This window comes from Staurois parvus, unplaced genomic scaffold, assembly GCF_062004578.1.
Source record: "Staurois parvus isolate SC_StPar_1 unplaced genomic scaffold, SC_StPar_1.0 ptg000195l, whole genome shotgun sequence".
Lineage (NCBI taxonomy): Eukaryota > Metazoa > Chordata > Amphibia > Anura > Ranidae > Staurois > Staurois parvus.
The window spans coordinates 9913955-9927698 of NW_028317991.1; the positions used below are offsets into that span (position 1 = coordinate 9913955).

The window sequence follows — 13744 nt, forward strand, 5'->3', positions numbered from 1 at the left end:
TAAGTCATTCAGTAATTTGTAAGAAGGATCTCAGAAAAACCTTCCAAAGACAATCTCTTTTTTTTTTATAAATCTGAAGTCCTCCTGGACAGACAGGTTTACGGCATGTCATTGCAAAAGTCACATTTTTGTTTGTTCTTGTGCATGGCTAGCTTCCAGAGGTTCTTTGTTGCTCTGTGGGCGGTATACTAAAGTTCTGGTGCCGCTGAAAGTCAAAACCTTTTTTTTTTGGGGATAACGCAAGGAACGGTTAAGACCCCTGTCAGGCTTTTTTTTTAAAAGACAATAGAGTGGATAAGGATCTTTTTTTATTAGTTTGGGGAGGCTGCATCATATTTACAAGCAAACCCCCATAGGGAGAGAGTCTAGAGAAATGTCGAGCTAGAAGCTGGCACCATCTTGCTTCTTGGCCCGGTGCATGCTTCCCTATTTCCTCCTTCCACCCTCCACGGACGTCATAAATAAATCCCATGCATGTGCATATCAAAAGGAACCTCTGGGCTGGTAAGCATGGGACTATGCTAGAGATCTGTGACGATATTGTCCCAGCATAGCTGCTGTTTACATCTTGATACGGCCTGATGCCATGATGGTGTGAAGAACTGAGCAAACCTTTTGAGGATGGGAATAACACAGTCACAAAGTCTTCTTTAAACTGAGGATATTCACTTGTCTCAGTCTTGCTCATATCCCAAAAAAAGAGGATTAATCCTCTTTTTAGGACAGTGGGGCTTTTGCCCTTCTGGAAAGATACATATCCAGAACCACTAGGGTATAGTGCAAATTTAGCCTGATATTATAGATTTGTTTCTTCCAAACTGCATACAGCTGTTTCAATCTATTTGGCCTCTATCAGTACTGTGTACAAAGTCCATGGCTTCTATGGAGTAGGGCAACGTGTGGAAAGCATGGCTTCTATAGAGTAGGGCAGTGTATTGAAAGTATGGCTTCTATGGAGTAGGGCAACTTATGGAAACCATGGCTTCTATGGAATAGGGCATTGTATGAAAACCATGGCTTATATGGAGTAGGGCAGTGTATGGAAACCATGGCTTCTATGGAGTAGGTCAGTGTATGGAAACCATGGCTTCTATGGAGTAGGGCATTGTATGAAAACCATGGCTTGTATGAAGTAGGGCAGTGTATGGAAACCATGGCTTATATGGAGTAGGTCAGTGTATGGAAACCATGGCTTCTATGGAGTAGGGAAACGTGTGGAAAGCATGGCTTCTATAGAGTAGGGCAATGTATTGAAAGTATGGCTTCTATGGAGTAGGGCAACTTATGGAAACCATGGCTTCTATGGAGTAGGTCAGTGTATGGAAACCATGGCTTCTATGGAGTAGGGCAACTTATGGAAACCATGTAAATTATGTGCAGCGCTAATCAACAAATCAAATGGAGCAAGGTATGATAAATGTCCCCAATATCAAAAACCGTAAATAAGTGACGGTCTATATGATGGAAATATCGTGAAATATGACTTCAATCCAGTGGTGGTGCTCCCAGTGGTAAGGTAAGAATTACGCACTCACCAGAAGCAATGAGATGGCTGTCAACTAGAGCTACCCTTTAAGGGTCTTAGCAACATCCCAGCATCAAGCCAAAAGTTGTGTTCAGGGGTGACCAAAACATAACATCAAAACCAGAGCTGGAAGCAAACTGTGGTCAAAAATCACAAGATCAAGGCATGCAAACTTCAAGCAAAGTCATCAGCAAGGATCAGTCTGGGAACTAACAGTGTGATACCCATGAGATGGCTGTCAACTAGAGCTACCCTTTAAGGGTCTTAGCAACATCCCAGTATCAAGGAAGAAGGGAGAATCACCTTGTGTTCCAGTCCGGACCTATACCTGTGAAGGGGATTCCTTTTGATATACACACTGCGTAATTTAATTACGCTTCTGGTGAGTGCGTAATTCTTACCTTACCACTGGGAGCACCACCACTGGATTGAAGTCATATTTCACGCTATTTTCATCATATAGACTGTCACTTATTTACGGTTTTTGGGGACATTTATCATATCTTGCTCCATTTGATTTGTTGATTAGCGTTGCACATATTTTATATGTATATGACAAGGTTTTGTTTTTGTTTCCTTGGGTGTCCAGCTGCTTACTTTAAGAACGCTCACTTTTATTGCTATTTTTATGGAAACCATGGCTTGTATGGAGTAGGGCAGTGTATGGAAACCATGGCTTGTATGGAGTAGGGCAGTGTATGGAAACTATGGCTTGTATGGAGTGGGTCAGTGTATGGAAACCATGGCTTCTATGGAGTAAGGCAGTGTATGGAAAGTATGGCTTCTATGAAGTAGGTCAACTTATGGAATCCATGGCTTCTGTGGAGTTTGGCAGTGTATGGAAACCATGACTTCTATGGATTAGGGCAGTGTATGGAAACTATGGCTTGTATTGAGTAGGGCAACATATGGAAACCATGGCTTCTATGGAGTAGGACAGTGTATGGAAACTATGGCTTGTATGGAGTAGGGCAGCGTATGGAAACCATGGCTTCTATGGAGCAGGTCAGTGTATGGAAACCATGGCTTGTATGGAGTAGGTCAGTGTATGGAAACCATGACTTCTATGGAGTAGGTCAGTGTATGGAAACCATGACTTCTATGGAGTAGGTCAGTGTATGGAAACCATGACTTCTATGGAGTAGGTCAGTGTATAGAAACCATGGCTTCTATGGAGTAGGGGAATGTATGGAAAGCATGGCTTCATTGGAGTAGGGCAGTGTATGGAAACCATGGCTTCTATGGAGTAGGGGAATGTATGGAAAGCATGGCTTCTTTGGAGTAGGGCAATGTATGGAAACCATGGCTTCTATGGAGTAGGGCAATGTATGGAAACCATGGCTTCTTTGGAGTAGGGCAATGTATGGAAACCATGGCTTCTATGGAGTAGGGCAATGTATGGAAACTATGGCTTGTATGGAGTGGGTCAGTGTATGGAAACCATGGCTTCTATGGAGTAAGGCAGTGTATGGAAAGTATGGCTTCTATGAAGTAGGTCAACTTATGGAATCCATGGCTTCTGTGGAGTTTGGCAGTGTATGGAAACCATGACTTCTATGGATTAGGGCAGTGTATGGAAACTATGGCTTGTATTGAGTAGGGCAACATATGGAAACCATGGCTTCTATGGAGTAGGACAGTGTATGGAAACTATGGCTTGTATGGAGTAGGGCAGCGTATGGAAACCATGGCTTCTATGGAGCAGGTCAGTGTATGGAAACCATGGCATGTATGGAGTAGGTCAGTGTATGGAAACCATGACTTCTATGGAGTAGGTCAGTGTATGGAAACCATGACTTCTATGGAGTAGGTCAGTGTATGGAAACCATGACTTCTATGGAGTAGGTCAGTGTATAGAAACCATGGCTTCTATGGAGTAGGGGAATGTATGGAAAGCATGGCTTCATTGGAGTAGGGCAGTGTATGGAAACCATGGCTTCTATGGAGTAGGGCAATGTATGGAAACCATGGCTTCTATTGAGTAGGGGAATGTATGGAAAGGATGGCTTCTTTGGAGTAGGGCAATGTATGGAAACCATGGCTTCTATGGAGTAGGGCAATGTATGGAACCCATGGCTTCTATTGAGTAGGGGAATGTATGGAAAGGATGGCTTCTTTGGAGTAGGGCAATGTATGGAAACCATGGATTCTATGGAGTAAGGCAGTGTATAGAAAGCATGGCTTCTATGGAGTAGGTCAGTGTATGGAAACCATGGCTTGTATGGAGTAGGGCAGCGTATGTAAACCATGGCTTTTATGGAGCAGGTCAGTGTATGGAAACCATGGCTTGTATGGAGTAGGGCAGCGTATGTAAACCATGGCTTTTATGGAGCAGGTCAGTGTATGGAAACCATGAATTCTATGCAGTAGGTCAGTGTATGGAAACCATGGCTTCTATGGAGTAGGGGAATGTATGGAAAGCATGGCTTCTTTGGAGTAGGGCAATGTATGGAAAGCATGGCTTCTATGGAGTAGGTCAGTGTATGGAAAGCATGGCTTCTATGGAGTAGGTCAGTGTATGGAAACCATGGCTTCTATGGAGTAGGGCATTGTATGGAAACCATGGCTTCTATGGAGTAGGGCAGTGTATGGAAACCATGGCTTGAATGGAGTAGGGCAGTGTATGGAAACCATGGCTTGTATGGAGTAGGGCAGTGTATGGAAACCATGGCTTCTATGGAGTAGGGCAGTGTATGGAAACCATGGCTTCTATGGAGTAGGGCAGTGTATGGAAACCATGGCTTCTATGGAGTAGGGCAGTGTATGAAAACCATGGCTTCTATGGAGTAGGGCAGTGTATGGAAACCATAGCTTCTATTGTGTAAGGTTTGTGACCCAATGAGATATTATGACCATGCAGGATATGCTAGGAAAAAATCAAAAAGCTCTCCAACCAAATCAGTACGTAGCACAGTAAAGCCTTGATAGAACAGACATTTTTCACATGTCTCTTTCCATCACGAATCCCAAGAATAAGAGGATTATTTAGGATAGGCATAATACAGGGACCAGTTTTAAAGCGGATCCTGCAGTTCAGGGAAGGTTCGCTCATTCAATAAGGCCCCCCTTCCTTAAATGTTGTGTCAGAATGCTAAAAAGAAAAACCCGGGGAGGGAAATATAACTGGATAATACAATCACTTTTCCCCAACTTCTGTAGTGCAGAGGGCAATGTTGTCCTATTGCCAACGAGATACCGGGGACTGCCCCAAATTTTGAAGATGCTGCCTCACTGGTCCAGGCTGACCTTCTCTTTATATTTGGGCTACTCAACTTTCTCTAAGATCTGGCCAGAAGGAGGATGATGTCACCCTGTCCTAGGCGCTGCAGTAGGATACTGGAGGAAGACAAGTATATTATCTAACTATATTATCCCCCCACCCTAAGCGTTTTGGGGTTTTTATGCACTTTCATCCAGCATTTTAGGAAGGGGGAGGATGGGTACCTTGAAGTGCAAAGTCTACTTTAAGAGTACCACGTGGGCATTGATTGCTTGGCTGTCATGCTGATCTTTCATTTTCGGTCGTTTCTGAGTAAAGTAACAGGTGCTCTTTAATACGGAATAGCGAATCATTTTTCCCCTTCAACCTGTCATTCAGTTTATTACTGTCCATTGTATGTTCTTCATGGGAAAGGGAGCAGTTTGGTGCTGAAGTCCTTCCACCGCCTTTGTCCAAACATTTATAAAATGTAAATATTTATGATTCTCACAGATATCGGGCATGTTCCAGATAGGCATTATCCTCTGGTCGCTTTGCATTGGCACCATGCCACCGAGGAGGGGCGCCAGGCCTGTGTACATGTCCCTGTCATTTCTCTCACCTCCACCCAACATACTGTACAGGGGATTGGGTTACTCAGAGACCAGATATCATCGCAGGGCATCTCAGGCCTCTCCTGCTTCATCGCCCCTCTTCCATATTAATGTGAGAATCCTTGATATAAATGACGCCCGGCTTCATATGTCAAAAAAACATATTTAAAGCTGAACTCCAGCTTTTCCTTCAGTCTTGCACAGTTGTAGCGGCTCCTCTCCTGTAATGAAATGGCTTACTCTGATTTCACTGCACACTGTGAGCTTCTCACAATGTGCATTAGAAGCTGCAGTAAGTCAGATAAAGCCACATTTCCTAGCTGTAGGACGTCCAGGATCATCTAGCGCTTTCCTCCGTAATCTGCTGTCCTTGGCCCACCCCTTTCATTCATTGGATTTCAGTTCTTTCAATCATGGAGGCTCAGCTCACAAGTGGGCGTTACCTAGAGTAACCTGCATGCAAATACAGCCTGCCCAGGAACGCCCACTCCTCTCCTAACACCCACCAAACAAGGCATACTTGCATTACTCCTCCTACAATTTAGCCCACTGCTTGCATCAAGACTGAGGGAGCTTGAGAGGAGTGCTGAGGCAGGGTGCTGTGATGTTTTCACCCTGCTGGCCCCTCCCACCAGCCAAGTTCTGCACACTTTGCATAGAAAAGCACATAGACCCAGTTAGAACATCACTTTTTTCCAAAATAAGGAATGGAATGAAAATGGAAAGGGTTTATTTGAAAATATCATTAGCATGTCAATGGGGGAGGAACCAGGAAAGGCAAAATATAAGCAGATTAAACTTCAGCTTTAAATAAAAGTGTCTGGTTACCTGTAACAAGCTATTTATCTTTTGTGGGGGACAAAAAAGTAATGACAGCTTCAGATTGACTCTTGTTGGCAACACATTTATAAAAAGCTGAGCAAAGTAACCAATCAGATGTTTAGGTACTTCGGCCTGGCAGTAGTAGGGTTGTTGGTTCGAATCCCAACCAGGGCACCACCTGCCTGGAGTCTGCATGTTCTCCCTGTGACTGCGTGGGTTTCCTCCGGGTAATCTGGTTTCCTCCCACACTCCAAAGACATGCTGGTAGGTTAATTGGATCCTGTCTAAATTGGCCCTAGTATGTGTATGTATGAATGTGAGTTAGGGACCTTTGATTGTACGCTCCTTGAGGGTTAGGGACTGATGTGAATGTACAATATATATGTAAAGTGCTGCGTAAATTGACGGCACTATATAAGTACCTGAAATAAATAAATAGGAAGCACCTACAAAGTGCGGTCACTGTATGCTGCCAGTTAGGTTTGTGTTTACTGATCTCCATTGCAGAAAAGGAAGCATCCTATCTGGTTTTTGTTGGTTATTACACTTTGTATACCTTTATGAAATGTATATATATCCTATATTTTTATGAGATTCAATGCATTATATATAAAAACAATGGTAAAATAAAGTAAACCAAAAGAGCAGAAATAAAGGGAATTCCAAAATTTATGAGTTGTCACAGGAACAAGAAATGATTTTCTAATGGGAAAACATGTAGCGGGAGCAGCTGTTCAATGGGAAACATGTAGCGGGGGCAGTTTTTCAATGGGAAAACATGTAGCGGGGGCAGCTTTTCAACGGGAAAACATGTAGCAGGAGCAGCTTTTCAACGGGAAAACATGTAGCGGGGGCAGTTTTTCAACGGGAAAACATGTAGCGGGGGCAGCTTTTCAACGGGAAAACATGTAGCGGGGGCAGCTTTTCAACGGGAAAACATGTAGCGGGAGCAGCTTTTCAACGGGAAAACATGTAGCGGGAGCAGTTTTTCAATGGGAAAACATGTAGCGGGGGCAGCTTTTCAATGGGAAAACGTAGCGGGAGCAGTTTTTCAATGGGAACACATGTAGCGGGGGTAGTTTTTCATTGGAAAACATGTAGCGGGGGCAGTTTTTCAATGGGAACACATGTAGCGGGGGCAATTTTTCATTGGAAAACATGTAGCGAGAGCAGTTTTTCAATGGGAAACATGTAGCGGGAGCAGTTTTTCAATGGGAAACATGTAGCGGAAGCAGTTTTTCAATGGAAAACATGTAGCTGGAGCAGTTTTTCAATGGGAAACATGTAGCGGGAGCAGTTGTTCAATGGGAAACGTAGCAGGGGCAGTTTTTCAATGGAAAACATGTATCGGGGGCAGTTTTTCAATGGAAAACATGTAGCGGGGGCAGTTTTTCAATGGGAAACATGTAGCGATAGCAGTTTTTCAATGGGAAACATGTAGCGGGAGCAGTTTTTCAATGGAAAACATGTAGCGGGGGCAGTTTTTCAATGGGAAAACAAGAAGCGGGGGGGCAGTTTTTCAATGGGAAAACATGTAGCGATAGCAGTTTTTCAATGGGAAAACATGTAGAGGGGCAGTTTTTCAATGGGAAAACGTACCAATGACAGCTATCTTCTTGCTTTGGAAAGATCTCCTCTTACTTCCTAATGTGCTTCCAGGACAGGAAATGAAGGCAATTGTCCTGACGGGGCACAGGCAGAATGGTCATTTTATCACCATGCATCGTTCGTTCATTTTCATTACACAAAATGATATCTTAAATCCATGAAGTGTTTTGTTTTATCGCAAGGATCAACTCAATTTTTGGCACATTTCTAACATTATGAAGTTTTGTGGTCTTTGTACATAAAGAACATTCACTAAACATATCATAGGATGTTTTGTTCCTTAAAATATTATTGACTTCTGCTTTCTGTTAAATGTCAACAACAGGAACAAGTACTTGCAGCGATAAGATATGAATTCATGAAACCGAATTAAAAATAATGGGAGGTAAAATGGCAATCTTGATTTAATTGGTGGATTTACCCCAAAGCTCAGAATTATCTTTGGGATTGAAAACAAACATGTGCAGCAAATTGCGTTTATAAGCATTTGCGTTTGAAAAAATGTTTTAACTCTTCCAGTTCCTGATGCTTTCCAGAGCCTTTTTTCATCATGAAAAATGCACGCAAAGCGTTTTCAAGGTACTCAAATGGACAAAACACTGAACACAGGATGTTCCCACCAAGCTTGTCACACATTGTAAGGACCAATTCACACCTCAGACCTCTCCCACTCTTGGAATCAAAAGACATGTTAATGACCATTTACACCTTCGACCTCTCCCACTCTTGGAAACAAAAGACATGTTAATGACCATTCACACCTCAGACCTCTCCCACTCTTGGAAACAAAAGACATGTTAATGACCATTTACATCTCAAATTCCTCATGAAGACCCCCTACCAGGTGGCCTTAGTGACTCACTCCAGCAGACACCTTTCCCACCCTTGGAAACAAAAGAAATGTTAATGAGCAACTCCCACCTAAGATATTCTCAACACATACTACTGTCTCTGCTTCTACTCTTTGTATTTCTCTAAAATAGTTAATAATTTACCACTTTTCAGTGCATTCTGGGCATTTAGGAGGTTCTGTGCTTATCTTTAAAAAATGCTTCTAAAAGCGAACGCGCATAAACGCGGTATGCAAACACGGCTAAACAGATGTTTTTTAACCTACGTTTTCCAGCAGTCAGTTTCTATCATTCAGAAGTGTCCCGTGTACATGGGGCCTTACCAGTGTTTGGAGTTTGAAACGCAGGTAAAATCTACTCCTGTACGCAAGTTTGGTGCATCAAAAAAACGACTGTAAACTCAACTGCCTGTAAATGACTACATGTGTACATGGACAGAAGATGCGTACATGGACACAAAGGAAAACATTAGGGAGAGTTCAGGGGCTGCTGAAAAAAATGCAAAAAAACTCCTGAATGTCAGTTTATCAGCTGCAGTGTACATGAGCCCTAATGCTCAACTCCAGTCTCCCAACTACCCTTCCTCTTAGAATGCCTCCTCTAGCATTTATTTTGTGCTTTATATACCTTACAACATACGTTTTCTAGGTGTGTATTGTGCTTTGAGTGCAGGGAGCGGTCCTATGACACCCTGCACTCACAGTGTGTAGGTTGGCTGACAGCGGGTATCAGCGGGTATCATTTAACCCAGAAGACCGAGGACATCTAGTGGTTAAAAAAAAAGTTGCTGTGGGGGGCCAGGGCTGGAGAGGAGGTGAGTATAGAAGCCAGAGATGCTATTCTACATTTGTAATTTTTTTTAAAATCCTGCCCAACTGTCACTTGTGTATCCAATAAAGGCACTTTATTTCGACCATTAAGAGCACTCTTGTTGGATGGGGTGAAGGCAGGTAGACAGGGCTTAGCCCAAACATCAGGGAGGTCCTAGTAACAAAATGAAACATAACCAGAGGAACACACTGAACAGGCTTTCCGGCTGATAAAGGAAGGAGGCATTTTGTAGTACCTGATTTTCAGTAGAACTTCTTTTAAAAGTGTACCCTGGCTGACAGGTCCTCTTTATATAGTAACTTCACTTTTGTCAAGAAAAAAAAACATTACCCTCTGGGTGATCCATGTACATTGAAAGGATTTTAACAAACTTTGGTGTCCATTTATGAACCAGCGGTAATAGATCACTGCTCAGTTCTCCTGTGAATGCAGTTTATGAAGCAGTTCTCCAAACGCTGGAGAACGGTCTACAAACTCTGGAAAATGGCTGATTTTACTATAATCTCGTGAGATTATAGTAAAAGATCAGTTTACTAAACAGAGGTAAATTATCTCTGCTTAGTTTGCAGTCCCTCCGATTCTCCAGCTCTGGGCTGGAGAATCTGGAGGGAGAACACAGATCTCCAGTGAAGGGCTGACATGATCTCCTGAGTGTCATAAACTGTAAATGACCAGAGAATAGCTGAGATCCGTTGAATCGCAGCTATTCTCTGTGTCATAAAAGGACACCTATGTTCAGATTTCTATCTTTTGTTATTCTGAAGAATTAGCTGTTTGTTTGTCTGTGTCCATTTGCAAAATGTATGTGAATGGGAGTGACTTTATAATTATCAATCCTCTGCTGCACTTGCGGGGTTCTAACAAGCATAGTGGCAGGGTCTGCATCCTTTCAGACTTGATTTCCCTTTGTGAGTATCTCACCAAAAATGAAATTTTTCTAATGTGTGAGTGCAGACTTCTGGGATAATCAGTAAGCCAATCACACGCACAGGAAATTAAATTTTTGGGGGGTGTTGGGTACACCATCTGTGTACGGAACATCTCCAGGTAGCCATATTGCATTGCATTTTACAGAAAATAACAGAGCAGCAGATTTAGCCCTGGTTCACACTGATGAGGTGCGGAATTTGCAGCGTTTTCTGTGCGAATTCTGCACCGCATCACAATCGCACCCCGTTCATGCGAACTGCTGCTGGTGTGTATGTTAAGTTAAGAACACCCCAAAAGTGGTCCTCAAAACACGGAGCGATGTGCAGAATCGGATCACATAGGTGTGAATACCCATGCGATCCGATTCTAGTGTGGGAAAATGTCACCAGCACACCGAGGATCACCAATATGAGTCCAAATGTTTTAACGAACTATCACATAGTTACAGCAAGGCAAAGTTTCGGAGTCTCGCAAGACCCCTTCATCAGGCATGTGACCAGGCAACGTTTCAGAGTCTCGCAGGACCCCTTCATCAGGCATGTGACCAGGCAACGTTTCGGAGTCTCGCAAGACCCCTTCATCAGGCATGTGACCAGGCAACGTTTCGGAGTCTCGCAGGACCCCTTCATCAGGCATGTGACCAGGCAACGTTTCGGAGTCTCGCAGGACCCCTTCATCAGGCATGTGACCAGGCAACGTTTCGGAGTCTCGCAGGACCCCTTCATCAGGCATGTGACCAGGCAACGTTTCAGAGTCTCGCAGGACCCCTTCATCAGGCATGTGACCATGAGTCGACGGTCGCTGCAGCACCCACTTATACACACAGCCATTTTTAACGCAGGCACGTGTGCGTTTGGATTGTACACTTGCATTCTGATTCTAGTGCGGACCCAAAAAAGAGTCCTGCACCTTTTTGGTGCGGGTACGGTGTGATTAGAGCCATACAAAATGTATGGCTCCAATGGCACCGCACACAAATCGCATGTGATTTGCACTGGAATGCGGTGCGGATCCTGCGCGAATCACATGCGATATATCGCACCGCATATATGTGAACCCGGGCTGAACATGAAAGGTAATTTTTAATAGCATTTAATTATATTATGACTTGTGTCGCAATTGCATATTCTATATTATTTATTGATTTATTTATTATTATTACTATTATTATTTTTTGCAATTTTTTTCCCTACGAAAGCAGAGTTACCCTTTAAAAACAAATTGAAAAGATGAATGCAAAGTCCATAGTAGATTTAGTTGATTAGCTGATGAATACAAATTAAAGATATTTTCTTTTATATTTTCTTTACAGGTAAAAGCTTCACGCTGACCATCACTGTCTTCACCAATCCCCCGCAAGTGGCCACCTACCATCGAGCCATCAAAATCACAGTGGACGGACCAAGAGAACCAAGAAGTAAGTTTGTTAAAAAACAGTTCTCCAGTTTAAACCAAAGTAGCTGCACTACTTCTGAGCCCCCTGTACTGTGTACTATTCCTACTGGTTGATCTACTAGATTGGCCACATGGTCAGGTTACAGTACCATGTATCTCCTACAGAGGGCAGCTAAGTGAGAAATATCCCATGTAATCTTGGAATTGCTGGGCAGGATTGACTCTTCAGCCCGGGCTCACACTGATGCGGTGCAGAATTTGCAGCGGTTTCTGTGTAAATTCCTCGCCGCATCACATTCGCACCCTATATGAATACACACCCCGAAATCAGTCCACAAAACGCAGTGCGATGTGCAGAATCGGATCTCATAGGTGTGTATACCCATGCGATCCGATTCTAGTGCGGACCAAAAGAAGGGTCCTGCACCTTTTTGGTGTGGATGCGGTGTGATTAGAGCCATATGAAATGTATGGCTCCAATTGCAGCGCACATAATTCACATGTGATTTGCGCAGGAATGCGGTGCGGTTCCTGTGCGAATCACATGCGATATGCCGCAACGCACAAGTGTGAACCCGGGCTCAATGCCACCATATCATGGTTTAGACTTTAGACTTGAGTCCAGATTCACTTTAAAGAAGAATTCCAGGAAAAATGTTTATTTTCCCGTGCAGTGGGGCTGTGCCTGCTCTGCATGGGTTAACTGCTCATTTTGTCCAAGTTTCAAGGAAAAGCTATACTTACTCGATCCTCTGAAAACCAGCGCTCCCCCACATCCAGCGGCGGACAGTTCTGCCATCCTGATCTGGACGTGATGACGTCAGGAATAGTCCATTCACATTCACAACACCGATAGCATGTGGGGAGAAGGAGCATCAGGCTAGGAGGATTGGCAGATTAGGTAAGTATATCTCCGTACTGTCCTCTAGACAAAAGCAGTTTTGCACAAATTTTGCCTGAAGTACTGCTTTAAATCCTTTAAGTCGTAGGACCGCTGACCATATTTCTCCTATTGCACCCGTGTGGATATCAGTGCTTTATAAATGCATTTGCCAACGTAAGCAGGTTATGTTCCAGCACTACCTTTCCTTTCATCTTTAATTTATACACACATCAATTCTATATTGCAGTGCTCCATGCTGGCGGAGGGAATTTTTTCCACTTGGGTTTTGTATACAGTAGATGGATCTGTCCCTTTCTACAGCGTGTTCCAGGCCTGAACACCTTCTATAGCCAGGATGAGGTCCCACTGTTCCTGCTGGGGGAGGATTTGCTTGTCCTCATGGAGAATGCAACCAAATTAGTCAGAAACCGTCAAAGAGCTGGAAACTGTGAATGGACGGGTGATTTTACTGCAGATTTTACTGAGTCTTTCGGGGCCCATTCACAGAAAAACGAGCGGTTGCGGTGTGTTATGGTGTACACTAATGTGCATTGCATTTGAGCTGCCAGTTTCTTAGAAATGGGTGGCCAAGGCACCACGACAGATGAAAAAACGTGTGTTGTGGTGCGCTGCTGTGTGCTGTGGTGCGAATGAGTCTCGATACATAATTGGGGAGCTTGCTATCAATCTTTTGTAGTCTGTAGTACAGCAGAGCTCAGAGCAGGAGAGGGTGAAGCAGCATAAGGAGCCAACCGGATGTCTTGCAGTGCAAAGAGCTCTGCTGATAGAATGAGAGACCTGAGTGATAGAGAGATAAGCTGCTGCTTCTCCTTTCTCTGTCCAGTTAAAGCATTACTAAACCCACAACAGTACAATCAGTCTGTATATGCAGTAAAGCATGCTTGTTATATTCACTGTGGAACCTAAGGGGCTAATCCCTGCATTGTGTGAAAAGGCTGTCTTCTCTGTTCCTCCCCTTTTTCAACGAACCGCCACTTATCTTCATACAGACCGTAGGCATGCACATGCTCAGTTTGGTGTGTATTGCTAGAGAGGTTTTTTGTTTTTTTTCTTGGGAGGGTGCAT

At 43.6% G+C, this 13744-nt stretch overlaps 1 protein-coding gene across 1 annotated transcript in view; it reads left to right on the top strand.

Moving 5' to 3' along the window:
* RUNX1 (RUNX family transcription factor 1) overlaps positions 1-13744 on the top strand; it is a 169414-nt gene that overhangs the window by 61672 nt on the left and 93998 nt on the right. The window contains exon 3 of the mRNA XM_089677935.1: positions 11693-11797. Within this exon, the coding sequence (XP_089534061.1) occupies positions 11693-11797 (105 nt within the window). The remainder of the gene's footprint in view (positions 1-11692; positions 11798-13744) is intronic.